General features: G+C 44.3%; 5 protein-coding genes across 5 annotated transcripts; 2 read left to right on the plus strand and 3 right to left on the minus strand.

Annotated features, from left to right (window-relative positions):
• Positions 1 to 510: 510 nt before the first annotated feature.
• F5J12DRAFT_779839 (uncharacterized protein) lies at positions 511 to 1,026 on the minus strand (the record flags this gene model as incomplete). The annotated part of the gene is made up of 4 exons (XM_051742429.1): positions 511 to 615; positions 664 to 813; positions 860 to 876; positions 912 to 1,026. 4 exons carry the CDS (start codon positions 1,024 to 1,026, stop codon positions 511 to 513), a joined length of 387 nt encoding a protein of 128 aa, XP_051604366.1.
• Positions 1,027 to 6,386: 5,360 nt separating this feature from the next.
• F5J12DRAFT_888593 (uncharacterized protein) lies at positions 6,387 to 6,683 on the plus strand (the record flags this gene model as incomplete). The annotated part of the gene is made up of 2 exons (XM_051747266.1): positions 6,387 to 6,398; positions 6,447 to 6,683. The coding sequence occupies 2 exons, from the start codon at positions 6,387 to 6,389 to the stop codon at positions 6,681 to 6,683; spliced, it is 249 nt and encodes an 82-aa protein (XP_051604367.1).
• Positions 6,684 to 8,611: 1,928 nt separating this feature from the next.
• Positions 8,612 to 9,789, minus strand: F5J12DRAFT_954779 (uncharacterized protein; the record flags this gene model as incomplete). Its single annotated transcript, XM_051749851.1, has 5 exons — positions 8,612 to 8,673; positions 8,709 to 8,795; positions 8,932 to 9,293; positions 9,525 to 9,674; positions 9,746 to 9,789. 5 exons carry the CDS (start codon positions 9,787 to 9,789, stop codon positions 8,612 to 8,614), a joined length of 705 nt encoding a protein of 234 aa, XP_051604368.1.
• Positions 9,790 to 10,404: 615 nt separating this feature from the next.
• Positions 10,405 to 11,170, minus strand: F5J12DRAFT_779841 (uncharacterized protein; the record flags this gene model as incomplete). The annotated part of the gene is made up of 5 exons (XM_051742430.1): positions 10,405 to 10,560; positions 10,776 to 10,791; positions 10,855 to 10,949; positions 11,003 to 11,051; positions 11,106 to 11,170. 5 exons carry the CDS (start codon positions 11,168 to 11,170, stop codon positions 10,405 to 10,407), a joined length of 381 nt encoding a protein of 126 aa, XP_051604369.1.
• Positions 11,171 to 14,806: 3,636 nt separating this feature from the next.
• F5J12DRAFT_888594 (uncharacterized protein) lies at positions 14,807 to 15,531 on the plus strand (the record flags this gene model as incomplete). The annotated part of the gene is made up of 4 exons (XM_051747267.1): positions 14,807 to 14,879; positions 14,928 to 15,010; positions 15,057 to 15,344; positions 15,400 to 15,531. 4 exons carry the CDS (start codon positions 14,807 to 14,809, stop codon positions 15,529 to 15,531), a joined length of 576 nt encoding a protein of 191 aa, XP_051604370.1.
• Between the last annotated feature and the right edge of the window lie 2,912 nt (positions 15,532 to 18,443).

An 18,443-nucleotide genomic window follows, 5' to 3' on the forward strand; every position in this document is an offset into this window, starting at 1 on the left:
TGTCCCTGGGTTGTAGTGCAGCCACAGATTCAATGTTGGAATGACAAAGTCCAAGGGCAGGTAGTCACCCACATGTTACCAGCATGTCATACCATGGATCCCATCCATTGATATCCCTGTGGTAACAAGTTGCCCAATTCACCATCAAGGACATGCTGCTATACATGTGGAGCTCCATATTGGCAGTATGGAGCTCATATCCTAATCCACCCACTGTTCTGCCTGTTCACCAAGGCAGATCAATGCTTCCCTGCCATCTGCATACATTCATGGATGGATGACATGCAGGATTGCAGATAACAGGGCATTGGTGTTGGACATTTGGTCAACCCATTCCCTTGTAGAAGTGTTTTCCATCCTGGATTTGAGCAGCCATGAGGCTTCTAGGAAGCCATTTTGGGGCTTCAAGACAGATGAGCACTTTATTCACAAGGAAAGAAATGATCACCCACCCCATGACCCTGTTGAAACCATGCAGGTGACAGGTTGATGGCACCTTTCAACTCAGCATTATTGCAGGAAATATGACTTGTCCATCCACCATGCCTGTGGGGAAGCCTTTATGCTCTCCTGCAGTGGTTCCCTCAGAAGATGAAGGCAGTTCCATACATCAGCCTGTCATTGCATTAAGTCAGTAGAATATGAGATTCTGCATTCCCTTACCCTTCTTTTTGGGCTGAGAGCATCTGGCAAATACCAAATGTGGATGGTGTTTGAGTCAGTCACCAGAATGGATGGCTCAGTCACTTCCAGCATATCTCTCAGCAGCTTCTGCATTGCAGGTTTTTCCACCCTGATTTTTCCCAATGTTGACTGCAGAAAGATGAAAACTTCCATCACACCATTATGATGGACTTACTTGGGTGACTGATAGGCCTGTGAGATTACTGATGATATGTGATCTGCTTCACATAACACCAGAAACAGAATTGATATATCTGGAAGGGCATGAGGTCCACTGAATACCTCCTCTTGAAATCTGGCTTTCATGTATGACACAATGCAGTCTGTTAGTTCCATTTCCATCTGTGGGGGGTTTTAGACATGTCTTGCATAGTATTCATGCTTGGGGTGGATGAGGTCAGGAGTTGTATAGTGGGCAAGCTGCTTGCAGCTTGTTGGAAAATTACAGCATGTTGGGATGCTTGCCTCAATATTTTGCTGTGATCTGATCAATATGTTGTGATGCTATATGTGCTATTGGTGTTGGGCCCATCTTATGTTGTGACAGGGGTGGATCTTACTAGACAGACCTGTCCTTGTTTTATGGCAATATAAAAGATATTACTGAAGGGCCCATCCATACATTATGACCATATAAATAATACTGCTGAAGGGCCTGTCCTTATGTTGTGACTGCATAAATGATACTGCTGAAGGGCCCTTCCATATGTTGTGAAGCTATAAATGATATTACTGATGGGCCTGTCTTTATGTTGTGACAGGGGTGCATCTTACTAGATGGGCCCATCTATGTGCTGTGATGCTGTAAATGATATTACTGATGGGCCTGTCTTTATGTTGTGACAGGCATACATGTTGCTATTGATGGGCCCATCCATGTGTTGTGACTGTGTAATTGATATTACTGATGGGCCTGTCTCATGTTGTGACAGGGGCATATCTTACTAGATGGGCCCATCTATGTGTTGTGACACTGTAAATGATATTACTGACAGGCCCATCTTTATGTTGTGACAGGGGTGCATCTTACTGGATGGGCCTGTCTATGTGCTGTGATGCTGTAAATGATATTACTGACAGGCCTGTCTTTATGTTGCGACAGGCATATGTGTTGCTATTGACAGGCCTGCCCATGTGTTGTGACCATGTAATTGATATTGCTGAAAGGCCCATCTTTATGTTGTGATGTGGGTGCATCTTACTAGAGGGGCCCATCCATGTGTTGTGACCCTGTAAATGATATATATTGAAGGGCCTGTCTTTATGTTGTGACAGGTACATCTTACTATGGACGGGCCCACCCATGTGTTGTGATGGTATAAATGGTATTACAGAAGGGCCCATCCATATGTTGTGATGCTATAAATGACATTACTGATGGGCCTGTCTTTATATTGTGGCAGGGATGCATCTTACTAGATGGGCCTGTCTATGTATTGTGACACTGTCAATGATATTACTGATGGGCCCATCCTTATATTGTGACAGGCATACATCTTGCTATGGACAGGCCCATCTATATGTTGTGACAGGGGTATATTATCCCAAAGACATGCCCTTCCATATGTTGCCAACTCTGTAGTCTATCATAGAGGGGCCCCTCTTTATGTTGTAACCCTATAAAGCATATGATGGGTGGGCCCATCCATATGTTGCAACCTTCTTCATGATACAATAGGCAGGCCCATCCTGATTTTGTGACTGGGGCACACCCTACCATGGATGGGCCCATCCATGTCTTACAGTAGCTCAGCATACTTGCTTGGTCACAGGCCCATCTATATGTTGCAGCATCCTTACCCTCCACAGGCCCTCCCATATGTTGTGGAATTGTGCTTATGGGCCCATACATATGTTGCTCTCACTATAGGCCCTCAGGCCTGTCCATGTGTCATGGCTAATCTATTTAGACAGGCCCATCACAGGGTCTATATAAGTGTTGGCATTTTGGCATGCAGGCTACCTATATGTTGTGACTAAATGGACTACATGGGGTCAAATGAGGCACAAACACTTGGTAAGTGATGAGTAAGGACTGTAAGCAGTGAGTAATCCTGATGAGTAAGTGAGAAATAAAAAGTAAGCAAGCAAAGAGGATTGGTAAGTATTGACAATGAACAAGTCAAGGACAGTCAAAATATCACAGAATGAGTCAAAGAGTGTCAGAAACTGAGTAAGCACACTGATATCACATTAGGGGGTGGTGATGCATGTGAGATCTCAGCAGAGACATCACTAGATCCAAAGATGGCATGACAGATGGATGGTGTTTCCAGATAGGGAAGTATTAATTCCAGAATTGAAGGGCATGCATCAGGCATCAAAGGGCTAGGGCATTGGGGGTCTGTGGGGCAATGGGCACATAAGCAATCATGTCTCCCACCCATTCATCCTCTCAGCAAAGTTAACAAAACCATTCATGAATGGGGCTCTGATGAAGGAGGAGGAGGAGAAGGGGGGACATCCTCTGCTGGATCTTGCAGTAAGAAGGCAAGATGCATGTCATACTCATCATGGATGTGATCAGGGAGGCTGGAGAACAGTAGACTATGCTGCAGCTGTTGCAATGTAGGCAGAATGATGGGTGAGATTGGAATAAAGATAGTGCAGGGAGCAGGGAGGAATGATCCATATGCTTCATCAAGTGGGGAGACAAAAATGACCACATAAGACCTTTCTAACTGAGTGACAGACCTGAGGTGACCAAAGAATGTCCTTCTGGAAGTCATACTGACAAGGAGAACACACTGACCATGCTGCATGGGATGGGATGGGGCTGACAACAATGGGATGAACCAGGAGGGTTCAGGGCAGAAGCTTGTGGGAATGCCTGGCAGATATACATAGCCACTGTCTCTGGCAAATGAGACAAGTGAGATGATCAATGAAGGGGTGGCCATTTCTGATGGACCTAGCAAAATGAACATCTGACAGATGAAGTGCTGTAGAAATGCATAGGGTGTGAGGATCCTCTCCAAATTTGGAAGACAGAATCATGTGGCTGAGCACTTCAAGCAAGTGTGAGAACAGTGTCAATATCCTTGGAAATGGTGGAGATATGGACATGATGAAAACTGGAATGCCATACATGGGCACTAAAAACTTTTAATGTGTACTTAACTTGCTTCCTCTTTTCTCTTTAGTACTGATGACTGCTCATGTCCAGCAGACCTTCTACACATGAGGGCTTTAGTCTTCATCTGCATGGCATGGGTGCACAACTCATTGATGAGATATGTAGAGTCATCTGTAACCATGTCCACAACACCCAAGTGCATACTTTGTCAGCAACTTGAGAATAGAGTTGAATATCATTGGGTAAATTGTTCATTGGTAAGGCAAAGTCATTGACAATGTAAATACATTGTATCTGTTATTGCCTAACAGCTAATTTACATAATGTTGTGAAGGCATAACCTGAGCATTGCTAATGCAACAATTTTATTATTATTGTGCCCTCATGACAGTGCCTACCATGGCTGATAGAGGTGCATTTCCTCCTGACTATAACCATTATGATGTTGCCTATTATTTCAGCTGCTTGTGAGGTTTAATTGTGGGAAGAATGCCTGATCTGATTTTAACAAGGTGAACAAAAAGCTCAACTTGATATAATGAAGTGGCACAACTAAATTACTACCAAAACTACAATCAGATAGTAGATGCCTGTAATTACAATGGAGGTGCATTTGCCTGGCTGTGCTGGAGACTGATCAGGTCTTTACTTTTGAGAAATTACCTCCTCCAGACCCATTCTGTTCACCTGACTTGGGCAATTATTGGAAATAGGCCCATACCTCTTCATGCATGTATGTGAGCATGTCTGTGATATCAACTTATTTCCCATATGGCAATGTGCCCACATTTGACTGCCCTGTTTTTGTCTGCTTTTGTTTGCCTAGTGCTGACTTCATTTTTTCCCTCTAGTCTCATTCCAGATGTGTGCTACATGTTGCTGTACTCTGTTGTATTCTTCTGATCCACAACCATGGATGCTTTTGTTCCATGTGACTTTCTATTGTCTTTCCTTTTTTTTTGTTAGGGACTCATGGCACTGATCATCTCCAATTTAACCCTCTAGGTTTCCATTCACCCCACAATTACTAACTCTAACCCATTTTCAATGCCAGGTGCATTTGGTATCCATAGGTGTATGCATTGGAGTCCATAATGATCCCTAATTGCAGCTTACAAGGAGGAGAAAGCACACAAACTGTAGATAGCAACATGTCACTTTTTGACAATGATAATGGCAACAGCTTCTGTTTGCAGATGGAAAGCAGTAGCAATGCATCTGTCAAAGAACAGCTTACCATCAGGCACAGTGAGGATCAGGGTAATGGCAGGTCCATTGCCAACTCATGTACAGATGCTGGTTACAATGCATCCTCCACAGACCAGCTTGCTGCAAGATGTACCATGACAAAACCAGCAGAGCACAACACCACTGCTGGCATTGCCCTTGAACATGAGCCCCCACATGCCTCAGTTTCCACCACACAAACCATGACCACTACATCAACACATCACAAGTGATGCAATAAGGATGATGAACCATGGCCTATTGCAAAGTGTCATAACAGAGAACTAGATTACTCCTACTCACTTTGTCAGCAACTCCAGGGAATGGGAGCAAAATTGAACCACATGAAGGCCAAGTTACATCTGAAAGGGTCAGTGAGTAGCCAACTCTAACCTACTACTTGTCACTGGGGCTGAAGGACTATCATGAACATGCCAGTGTAAACTTGCCACCATTGAGAAGACTACACAAAACTGCCTTCTCACTGCAAAGAATGAGTTTGATTTGAAGAAGAAAGTTCTATCTGATATGTGTACTTTGCTTGCTACTCAAGAACAAGAGCTCTGCAGACTCTGGCATGAAATTCAGGTCAGCCATCACATATCACTGTCTTGGACTGTATTTATGTGAACCAAGGAGCATCACTGCACAGTGTTTTGTGAAACCTCCAAGAAGAGGTTCAGGTGAGAAGTGCATAGCTTTATTTAGTATCACACTCATGTGTTCTAAAGGAAAAACCACAGACAGTGGGAAACTCTTCTTAAATCTCATGAGCAGGAACTTACCATGCTCAGAGATGAAATTCAGGTATGCTATCCTCAGTGCTCTGTCAGGCCATTGCTCAATGAATGAAGGAACAACACCATCAGTGTGATACCTTACTGGCAGCTCAAAAGGAGGAGTTTTTGAGGTTCTGAAATGAACTGCAGGTGGGTCATTGTAGATCACTATACACTCCTAACAGTTTACATCACACTGAAGAGATGTAACCAACTGCAGGAAATTGAGATAGTGCAACATACTGCTGCTGTGGAAGAGCACTTGCAATCAGAACTAAAGAAGGTTGGCAATGATGTGGTGATGCACTGCCAAGCAGAGAAAGAGAGGGAATTAGCAGCAATGGTTCAACACAATATGTGACATAGACATGTAAGTGAACAAACTATGTAGTTTTTTGGGCTATGCTGACTGCCCTCAGACAGTGCAAACAACATCTCGAGCTGAACTAGCACACTTTCCAGCTGAATCCAAGTCTCCTACCTGCCAGGACAACCAGCCACAAACACCACAACAAGCATCCACTGCACCACTGCCCCAACATGCATGAACTCCATATTTGGACACTCTCAAGAAGATCAAATGAACCTGAGCAGCTTCACAAAGAACCTGCCTCATCAGCATGTCTCATGAGGTAAGTAAGGAAATATATGACTTGATATGAATATCTCACCATCAATAGCCTATTGACAATGAAGAGTTCCAATCTACTGCTTCTGAACCTGAGGTATCACAAGCAAGTAACAGTGATCCTGTATCAATGGCAGAGGCAATTGCCAAGGGGGTTGAAGCTGCACTTTGGAAAGTACTTGGTGATGGTGCTATCACTATGCCACAAACAGGGTGGTCACAGCAGTCACCTCAAAAACAAAAGGAGGTGGATAAAGAAGTGGAGATAGAGAAGGCTACAGAGCCATGAGGACATTGTGATCTTATACTGGTAAGTGACATATTGCTAGTTCTGTTCATGTGCTAAACCAGCTGTGATAGAGTGAAGTCCATCACTTCTCCAAGGAAAAACTCAAAATAAGTCAGGACCATGAATTTATTTTGAACAAAATGGCCCCCCCTGATGATGTCCATGCATACAAACATGAAGACAGTCCACCACCTGATATGGACTCACCAACTTTTGACCTCATGCAGGTGTGAAGTACAGGTTTACCCTCAGATGACCAGGCTTCAAGACCAGGTGACAGGGGCCAAGTCCAGTTGGACTGGAGTTAAGGCCAGAGGTCAGGGCTTAAGTCTGGAGGTCTGGACTTAAGACCAGGAGCATGGGAATAAGGCCAGTAGTGTGGGAAACTGACTGGTCTTGGAGTGCACACAGGGGGAAGCCTAGTCCAGAGTTGGATCTCCCTTGGTCTCAGCTTATGTGCTGTACCCTTATGCAAGCTGGGGAGAGGTCTGGGACAGGGGCCAGGGATAGCCTAAGGCTCAGCCTTAGCTATTGAGTAGACTCAAGGGGTAACACAGAGTTAAGGGTAATACTAAGTTGATATTCTGACTGGAGTGCTGACAAAGTATGTACATGGGTTAAATACACAAGGCCAGTCTGGAGTAGTGAACATGAAGCTGGACTTGTTGGTAAGCTATTAGCAAGATGATGACCAAGGGGTGGACAGCCACAGAGGTTGTGCCAAGGCTAATAGTCAAAGTCCAGGTGACCAGCATTTGGAAAACAGACTGGAGTTATGTCTGGGTGACATGGACATGGACTGGGGTGGAGCAGCACAAGGCTGGGAGGCTGGAGTGGACTGGAGATAGGGGTAAAACACCAGACTTGAGTTATCTAGGCCAGAGTTGGGTTATTTAGGACTGGAGTTGTGTTCTCTAGGCCAAACTAGGTCTGGACTTGACTGGAGATATGGGCTAGGGGTTCAGACTGGACCAGGCTTGAGTCCAAGAATCATGGATATAACAGCAGGGCAATTCCTTTCCATGGAATTCTTTCATCATCAACCACCTTCTCAACAAATTTCAGAGATGAGGCAATGAAGAACACTGGCTTGTAATGAAGTCCAATGATTACATGTTGGAAATCTTACATGAATGCTACAAACATCTATGCACAACATGGTGGAAAGCTCAGCCACATATTACAACAAAGGGCACAGTAGAAACTTCCACTGAGATTGAAGAATGCTTGGTAGTGGAATGAACCCAGGTACTCAAAGAGGGCAGACAGACCACACAATGATGAAATGTAGGGCATTAATTCTGCTGTTTCATACCAGTAACTCAACCTGTTTTAGAATATCAATGTCAATGTGCCATTTCAAACATATCATTGCTCTCAAGAAAGACTCCATGAATGGCAAAGGTGATCTCTGTGCTTGGCAATGGCTCCTGCAGCTGATCCACACATTGGGTGAGCATGGGATGAGTTCCAAGGTTAGTGACATTGACAATAACCACATGGCTGTCATCTAAGTTAAGAATATGGCATGGTGACACAGTGTTTAATGGGAACTTGATATTATTGACCTCCAGAGACTTGTCAACAATGATGTTTTTGCACCCCAAGGATCAAAGCCTATCCAGAGGATTCATGCACCTGGAAACCCCCAAAGTTTGCACAATCCAGTCCTGGGCTTACCACAGTCTATCTATGATTCCATTTGGCTTGCTGGGTTTACTCACCATGAACAGGACTCCCTGAAATTATCAGAGGAACTTTTTCTGTGGATGGAGATAGCTGTTGCCTGATGCTAGATACCCAATGTAGTGTATGTACATATGTATAGATACTAAGAACATCTATGTAAAAATGGATGATCACACTGGGTGATAGTTGTGTGACCACAGGGTGATCAAGTTGCCTGGTGATACCATTCTATAAACCAATCAGTAGTCTGTGTCATCTGCATCAACTGCACCCATCAGAAAATTGCTACCCATCCTGAGGCCTGATGGCAACACAAGTGGATGATCAGCTGCAAACCTGCCATTGCATGTGAATGGGTCAGGACTGCATGGAAGGAGAGGGTTGGTATGATGATCACCAAGTTGTTGGTCACTTTGACCAAGACTACAACCAGATTCTGAGGTAGGATGATTGGCAAAATGTTGATTTGATTGGCAAGAATTGGGCATGGGCATGACAGGTAAAGTCCAAGAAGTTGAAGCATGAGCAGGAGGTGACAAGTCACTGATTGAAGACTGACCAGCAATCAGAGCAGGTGGCAAGGTAGCCACTGAGGGCTGATCCACAAATGGGGTAGTAGGCAGGAAAAACATGAGTGGCAGAAAGTAGCAATCAGCAGCCATGGCACTGTTAGGCTGTGACTCTGAGTGTCCTGCAACATCAGGGCTGAACAAGGGCTGTGGTAGCACATGCTGAGGATTTGTAGCATGGGTGTTCACCTCCAGGATCTCTGATGCATCAAAGGGGCAGGCAAAGATAGTTTCATCATGGGAACATTCCCTGTTCTGTTCAGTGACAGCCATTGCCTGATCCTGTGGACCATTCCCTGCAATACCATCAAAGCTGTCATTTTCCAATGTAGGATGCCATATTCCCCTGAAGCTGAAACAGGATACCATCAATTAATCCTGCCACCTCTGAGGCAAGCCTGTATCGATGCTCCCTGTTCATCCTCCCTGTTTGTCCCTTTCAGAATTCTTTCCACTCATTGCCTTGTGTTTCATCCTACCCCCTTTTGGCTTCAGAGTTTCTCCCAACAATCAACATGTTGACCAGAGTCATCAATACATTGATCTGAAATTCCACAACCTAGCCACTGCCCTGCCACATCACCAGTCAATCTTGCTAGAACTTAGTAAAAAACTCCAGTTACCCCTGTCACCCCAAAATCCTGCAAGCCTCTCTTTGTACCAGTGTGCTTTTCCCTTTGGCACTTCTGCCTTCCTTACTAGCTTTGCCTTCTGCTCTTTACACCACAGTATGCTATACCTTTGTTCTTGTGGAAGATACCCTGGATATGCACCCCCCTTCTCCTCTATTTATCTACTACTTACCAGTCCACTTTCATGTGTCCCTGTACTTCACTGACATCTGACATGTCCATCTCTATGTTTCCAGAGTTTTAGTATTTCCACCACACTTCATTCTGACTTGTACCTACATCCCATGTACTATATAATTCCACCTTAGTGTCAGAAAAATACCACCCACTTTTGGAGTCACTATCTCTGTGCCCCTTTGTGTCTAGAGAGTTCCCAGAGTCTAAAGCATCCTTTGAGTCTACAGCATCTACAGTGTCTTCAGAGGCTTTTGCATCTCCCTGAAACCTTCTGCATCATACAAATCCCTTATCACACCTTCTTTATTGAGTAACTTCCCTCTTTGCATCAAGATCCTCATTCAGAATTTCATATACCCAACCTGTTCACTCTTCACATGCCCACAAGCCTTTGGAATTAAATTCTGCAACTCTCACAGTCTACTATACACCTTTAGCATTGAATTCTACTTACCCTTCCTACTCAGCACCCCCTGGGATGACCCTAGGGAGTTTTCCCTTCAGCTTTCACATAGTCACATGCTTCCCAGAAGTCATGTCCCACACCAAGTCACAGTCTGCAATGCAAACATGCACATCCTGCATAGAATTCAGTCCTGTCTTCGATTGCTTTCTATGTTTAACTGACTGTAGAGCACCAGCTTCTGTTTCATCTCACACAGCCTGCTTCAGCATTGCAATTGAGTGCACAAATGCAGCACTGCTGGAACCCCACTTGCTTTCAGGGCTTCCAGAAAACTGCCCAGCATTGCCCTTGCTGTCCTTGTTGCATTGGCCAGGTTCAACCCACATTGAGATGGCCCACTTGACCTAGTAGTATGTAATTACTTTTATATGCTTAATATATCAGGAAAACTTACAGCAACATTAGCCAAGTTAAGTTCAGCTTAGCCTGACTAGATGTAGAGAAGTGATCTTATCAACTGATGTTGGCTACAAAACCATTGCACATCAATCAATATGTAACCACTCTTGATGATTCCCCTCTGCACCTCAGATAATCTTGCACTCTCAACAGCACTCACCCACAGCTTAGAAACACTAGCCATAAGATCACAGTATACATCATGCCAGATGTTCATGTGAACAGCACTTTCTACATACATGCCATTCTGATGATCCTTGAGGGCAGCATAGATGGCAGTTCCTGCCAAAGTGCAAAGGGGATCCATCAAGTCCTTGTTGATGGCTTTGTATAGCTGTCCCAGGCTTAGGAAGAGGATGTTGATGATGACATCTGTGAATAACTCACACGTGCATAGGCCTTCATTTGCTGCAGTATAGGGATCCTCTGTTGGTTGCTAGAGTACTGGAGTCATTTGACAACATAAGAATTATGGGAACATTGTGCATACCATTGGTTGATAACACCAGGGTTTAAGGAAAGTGAGGTCAGCAAGGAGTTGTCAGACTTGAACATTCTTGTGGTCAACTTCAGAATGGACACTTTCTAATGGAAGACAAAGGCCAACAGGGTACAAGTAAGGGGAAGCTGTGTGACAGCATGTACATACAAGACAGGCCTGAACAGGGGCCAAGAGTATACTACTAGTGTAAAGGGAAAGAGACCATGGCAAAAAGAAATGAGTCTGAAGAAAGGATATGACTGGAGCACAGCAGCTGCAGGTATAGCATTGTGTGAGAGGGAGCAAGGGCATGGGAAGGTAGTGAGGTAGGCAGGAAGACAGTGCATGAACAGCAGTGGATGTGAGTGGTCTGGGGATGTAATGATAGTCATGGAACAGTTGATGATAGGTGCTTACACATCCAAGGAATGTGGATTCCTTACACTGGACCTCTCCCTGGCTTGCATAAGAGTACAGCACATAAGCTGTGACCAAGGGAGGTAGATCCAACCCCTGAGCAGCTTCCCCACTGTGTGTGCTCCAAGACTGGTCAGTTTCCCATGCTATCAGCCTTATTCCCACACTCCTGGCCTCAACTCTGGTCCAACCAGACTTAGCCCCTGTCTCCTGGCCTTGACCCTGGTCAACCAGACTTAGCCCCTGTCACCCAGTCTTGAAGCCTGGTCACCTGAGGGTAAACCTGTACTTAACAGAAGGAAAAATTGTTCTGCCCATAACAAGGGGTGATTATGTAAGTAGGAAGTTCTTGCTCTTCCATACAACATCCAGTCTCCAACAGATATCAGCTGGGGAAATGTACTGCAGGCCATGACATACCTCCTCCAATGACAGTGCATGTGGCTTTTTGGATGGCTGCTTTCACACATTCAGCATGCACATTCTTTGTTGGCACAGCATCCATAGCAAACATGTATTTCTGTACCTCTTTCTTTGCTTGGTCCACAATCTACCCTCACTCTTGTTTGGTTACCATCACAAGAACAAGTGCAACAGCAGCCATGTAGCCCTCACATGGTGCAGTTTCATTGGTAACTGTGCCCACTGAGGCAGGGGGTGGTGGAGTCAGAGGCACTGTGACACAGTGTTGGCACTGAGGCTGACTGATCTCTTGATCACCTTGAGTCAAAGAGCTATTAGAAATTAGTCAAATATGAGTAAGGAGGCAGGTGGGTGAGTGTCTTGAGAGGTGTGGTAACTGCCCACAGATGGGCCACCAGGTGGTGCATGGGCAGGGAGCCTGTCTACCCAGGTGCTAGACAACAGTTGATGGGGTTCAGTCATTGATTGTGTCTGGTAATTGAAGGGATAGGGGTTCATCATTTGGTACCCTGGTCCCTGATGCAGAAAAGACAAATCCACAGCCTGCTCACCCTTGAGCTTTAGTTGGCTTGACATGTCATTGCTGCTGGGATTCAAGTTCAACCCCACATTACTGTTTGGCCTACATCTTGGCATGGCAGTCAGAGGAGCAGAGTTGCAGATGGTGGATGCTGCAGGCTACTTATCCATTGTGATCCATCTTAATCAGGCATGACCAAACAGGAATAGGGTGATGGATTTCAGTGAGTAAAGCACCAGTGAATACAGATAGTGTGGTAGCAAAACGAAAAAGAAGCATAAACTTATTGACCTATCAGTATGTTGGATGAGTAAGTTTGTGATGCTGACTGAAACAGTTTGAACTCACAATACTCAGTACAAATTCTTCTCAAGGACATAGCTATGTAACCTATGAATATAATGGATCACTCACAGGTCAGAAGATTAAGTGAATACATACCATTATTCAGCCTCATCATTGTCAGAGGAGAGTAACCCTGTGAACAGCTTCCCACAAGTATTGTCATCTCAGTCAGGGTTGTCCTCAACATGCTCATCAGGGAATGGTGACCTCTCATCCATGAAAGATTCCAACTGTTCTGTCTGAGTTGCTGTGATTATGAATGCAACAAGTTCATCAGCTTATACAGCAATGTAAAATGTCATGTCATCTTTGGCATCCTGCAGGTCACATTTGTAGAAAATATCCATCAACATCACCAACTGCAATTCAACAGTTGCCAGAGTTTCCCAAGCTGCTGTGTGAACTTCAATCAATAAATCCCTCTGCCACTCAATAAACTCTATCTCTGCCAAGGTTTGAGAGACCCACTGTGATATACGATCCTGAAATGCACACTTTGCAAGTACATTATGTCTTTGACAAGAACTTTGTCAGGCAATTGTGACAAACCACAATGTAGAAAGTCATCTCCCTTGGTTTCATTCATTAGTAGTGCCCCACACATATGACAATAACTTACCTTGTGTACATCCTCCAAAGACAAATCAGTGTGAGACAATTGACCAGTGGTTCTTGCAGCAAAGCAAAGCTCCAGGGGGCATGGGGCTGCTCACTTTCTGTACAGTGAGGGACAAAAGTGTTGCAATGTTTGTGAGGTGTGACTTGTTGCTGATGTAGCTCAGGCTATTCTGCACAGATAATCATGATACCCATACTGATGGAAAGGGGTGACTCTAAGCTTTCCAGAGCACTGAGGTTCAGTCAACACAAAGCAATACATGCTGAGATACAGATACACCCTATTCTTTCTGAAAAGTGCATTGCAACACTTTTGTCCCTGACTGGTGAAATAGTGAAAAGTGACCTTTTGATGGGATTGAGGGCATGAAGGATGGGAAAATATGATTACATAATAAACCACATGATCATCCAGATGATTTGACATTGGACTTGTACATCTGGATGATCATGTGGTTTATTATGTAATCATATTTTCCCATCCTTCATGCCCTCAATCCCATCAAAAGGTCACTTTTCACTATTTCACCAGTCAGGAACAAAAGTGTTGCAATGCACTTTTCAGAAAGAATAGGGTGTATCTCAGCATGTATTGCTTTGTGTTGACTGAACCTTAGTGCTCTGGAAAGCTTAGAGTCACCCCTTTCCATCGGTATGGGTATCATGATTATCTGTGCAGAATAGCCTGAGCTACATCAGCAACAAGTCACACCTCACAAACATTGCAACACTTTTGTCCCTCACTGTATGGGTGGTACTTGGTATGCATGTGGCTTTGTGCCTCTAGGATGTGCCTCCAGAGAGAGGGACTTGAGCCATGAGGAGACACAGAAGACATGGAAGAGCATGAAGTCAGTGATATGATGCTCCTTCCAGGCAGTGCATTCAACAGTTCTTGTCCCTCTTTGTTGAAGCTGCTCAGGCTTGGATGTTTGCACAATGGTGAAAAAAGGATGTTGTTATGAACAAGCAGCAGTGAGAAATTAGCTTTTGGACTAGATTTGGACAAGGAGTGTGGAGACAATGATAGTTGGGGGACTGAGGGTACAGTACCAGCAGACATAGCAGTCATCATCATACTCTCACCAGATACAGATATGTTATTGTTACTTGCCACATAGCAGAGTTTCTGTCAGAAATTGAAGGACTTAGAGAATTTCAGAGTAACAAGCAACACTAACCTCTCATCTGCAGTATCATGGCATCTATGAGCAATGATGGTAAGAGCATCACCTTTGATTGTCTTGGATGTCAGGCAATATTTCCTTCACCCACTGCACTACTAAATCACCTCAAAACTGAAGGGGGGGTCTGTACTGATGCAATCCCAGTGCAGCACATTCCTGTGCTGCCAGCCTTCCAGCATGGATTTGAGGAGAATGACATTATGGGTCACTATTATCCAACCTCTGGATATATCTACAATAGAGATGAAACTTTCCTTGACCAGATGAAGGCTAGTGAACATGAATGATGACATCAAAATCAACTGTACTATCCCTTTGCAGATGAGGGTGAATGGGAACTGGCAAAGTTCCTGGCATTGAACTTCACTCCATCACAGATGAATCAGTTTCTCAAGCTCAAATGGGTAAGGCTATTGAGACTCTGATTTTTGTTGCTAATGATATCCTTAGTTCAAAACTTGGGTTAAGCCATCATTTAAATCAGAAGATCAATTGCTTGGGTGGATGGCAAGTTTACCTCATGGCTCACAATGGTGCAGGACTACAGTAGAATTCAAAGGCTGTAAATCCATACATCCCATTCAGCTCATATGGTGGGATGCCCTCAAGGTCATCAAGGATCTTTTCTCCAATCCCATCTTTGCAAACTACATGACCTATGACCCATACATGGTCTTCCAAGGACCAGAAAGGGAGTATAGTGAGTTTTTCACAGCAATGCATGCATTTGACATCCAAGTATGTGCAGATTATGCTTTGTGACTGCCTCATCACTTATCTTTGTTTATTCCAGGTGCAGCTTCCTCAGGGTGCAACCATCATCCCCATCATTATTGCCTCTGACAAGACCCTAGTGATGAGGCACACTGGAGGGCTGGAAATGCACCCAGTCTTTATTATGATTGGCAACACCAGTCTGATGTGAGGATGCAGGCATCATCACATGCATGGTGCTGCATTGCTTTCATGCCAGTTCTTGTTATGAGTCAAAGTGTGGTTCAGTGGTGAAAACCAACCAAAACCAACACAAAAGACAAAGAAAGCAAGTGGTGGTGTGCCTATTCAGTACCTAGATGGTAGAAGGTCTTATTCAGGTGGGTTTTTGCAAGTTACAACACTCAATGATGAGTGCTGAGGGTTGGGGGTGCTCCTGACAAAGAGGGAGCAGGAATGCAAGAGAATTGCAATGGGGAAGACTGCAGTCAGCCCACAGAAGGATGGATGATGACTCAATCCAATGTCACACACCAAAGGTGTTTGGTGAGGTGGACATGGATACAGCTGATGAATGGAGATGAAGACCATAGCCCTCATGTGAAGAAGGACAGCCAGAAATGTCAGCAGTCATCCCTTGCACAAGAACAAGTCATCAGTGCCAGAGAAAAAGAAAGGGAGTGAGTTAAGCGCTGGCTAAAATTCTTAAGCACCTGTGTACAGCATTCTGGTTTTTGACATATCTCTGCCATTTCTGCAGATACAGAGACCATTCCCACACTCGCTTGTAGTGCTCAGCCATGCGATCTTACCTTCCAAAATTGGAAAGGATTTGTGCACTCCACACATTTCTACAGCACTCCCTCCAAAAGATGCTCATTTCACTAACTTCTTCTGATATGGCTGCCTCTACATCAATCATTTCACTTGTCCCCTTTGCTAGGGACCATGGCTACATATATCTACCAGGAGTTCCTACCAGCTTCCATCCTGAAGCATCCTGGTACACCCCACCCTTGTCTGTGCCCTCTCAGCCCATCCAGCTTGGACAGTGTGTTCTTTTTGTCAGTATGACCTCTAGGAGGACATTCTTTGGTTGCCTCATGTCTGTCATTTGCTTGGAAAGGTCTTATGTGGTTGTTTCAGTCTCCCCAGTCCAAGAAGTGTATGGATCCTTCCTCCCTGCTCCCTGCAATGTCTTCATACTGGCCTTGTCCATCATTCTTCCAAGATTGCAACAGCTACAGTATAATCTACTGTTCCACACTCTCCCTGATCACATCCATGATGAGTATGATGCACATCTTGCCTCCTTGTTGCAAGATACAGTGGAAGACACTCCCCATTCATCCTCTCTTCCAACAGAGCCTCATTCATGAAGTTTTTATTTGCTTCACTGAGAGGATGGTTTGGGGGGGAAAGTTGTGATCCCCTATGCTCCTGTCACCCCACAGACCCCCAAAGCTTGACCCCTGTTGACATCTGACTCACCCTGTCCACTTTTGGATGTACTATATCAGCATCAGATCAGTGCTGCCTCTCTGTCATTCCACCTTGGCCTAGAAGTGATCTCTTTGAGATGTGACATGCACAGCCTCCCCCTAATGTGATTCCAGTGTGCTTTCCCAGTTCCTGACATTACTTGACTCATACTTTGATGTTCTGACTGTCTTTGACTCACCTATTGCCAATACTTACCAGTCTTTTGACTTTGCTTACTGATTCTTTGCTTTTTGGCTTGCTAATCCTTACCAATCCTTACCAATGCTTTCCAAGATGATTACCCATTGCTTACATTCCTTACTCATCAGTTACCAGTCACTTACCAAGTGTTTGCACCTTGTATTCCAAGGGAAACACCCCTGTACTGTATATAAATCACTGTACTTAGATAGCAAAAAAAAAAGATGTCAGAGAGCCCCTCTTGCTCGCATTTTATCATCACTCAGTAATTCATTCAGCAGCTTCAATAGTTGAGACTTTGTTAAGGGTCTAACTATCATCTACTTCACTTATCCTTGTCTATCATCAATATACTTGGCTCCAAGCCCTCCCTGAGCTCAGTGCAGCTTAGGACATTGAATTAAGTCATCATCCATCCTTCTGTAGGCTGACAGCAGTCTACCCTATTGCAATTCTCTTGCATTCCTGCTTCTTCTTCATCAGGAGCACCCCCAACCCTCAGCACTTGTCTTTGAGTGTTGTAGCTTGCAAAAACCCTCCCAAAGAACAGGTTCTACCATCTAGGTACTGCATAGGCACACCACCACTCGCTCTTTTTGTCTTTTGTGTTGGTTTTGGTTGGTTTTCACCACTGAACCACACTTTGACTCACACCAATGTCCTAGGCTATTCTGAACCCAGGAAGGTCTGGATGCAAAGATAATTGATGATAGGCATCAATAGGCAAAGTAGGCAATAATTAGACCCTTAATGAAGTCTCAACTATTGAAGCTGATGAATGAATTACTGAGAGATAATGAAATGCAAGCAAGAGGGGCTCTCTGATGTCTTATTTTTCTTTCAGCTATCTAAGTACAGTGATTTATATACAGTACAGGGGCATTGCCTATGGAAAACAAGATGTAAACACTTGGTAAGTGATTGGTAAGTGATAAGTCAGGAATGTAAGTGGTGGGTAATTGACTTAGAAAGCATTGGTGGGCATTGGTAAGGATAAATAAGCCAAAATACAAAGAATCAGTAAGCAAAGTCAAAAGATTGGTAAGTATTGGTGATAGGTGAGTCAAGGACAGATGGAATTTCAAAATATGAGTCAAGCAATGTCAGAAACTGAGTAAGTGCTGTGAGTCAGAGTGTGGAAAGCTGATGTGAACCAACCAAAAACCAACACAAAAGACAAATAAAAGTGAGTGGTGGTTTGCCTCCACAGTACCTGGAGGGCAGAAAAATCTGAAGTGGGGGGGTTTTTCAAGTGGATTGCTCCTGGTGTAAGTTGTTGACAAGTTACACAGGAGTAGATGAGTGAGGGATGACTGTGAGGGGGATGCTGACTGGAGTGATGAGCTTCAATAGGAAGTGCTCCTGGCACAAGTCAGCAATGAGTTATGCAGGAGTGGAGGAATGACTAAGCAAAAGTTGCTGACTAAGCACTGATGATAC

Source organism: Pisolithus orientalis (genome assembly GCF_024613125.1).
Source record: "Pisolithus orientalis strain OTSU chromosome Unknown F5J12scaffold_3, whole genome shotgun sequence".
Taxonomy (NCBI): Eukaryota; Fungi; Basidiomycota; class Agaricomycetes; order Boletales; family Pisolithaceae; genus Pisolithus; species Pisolithus orientalis.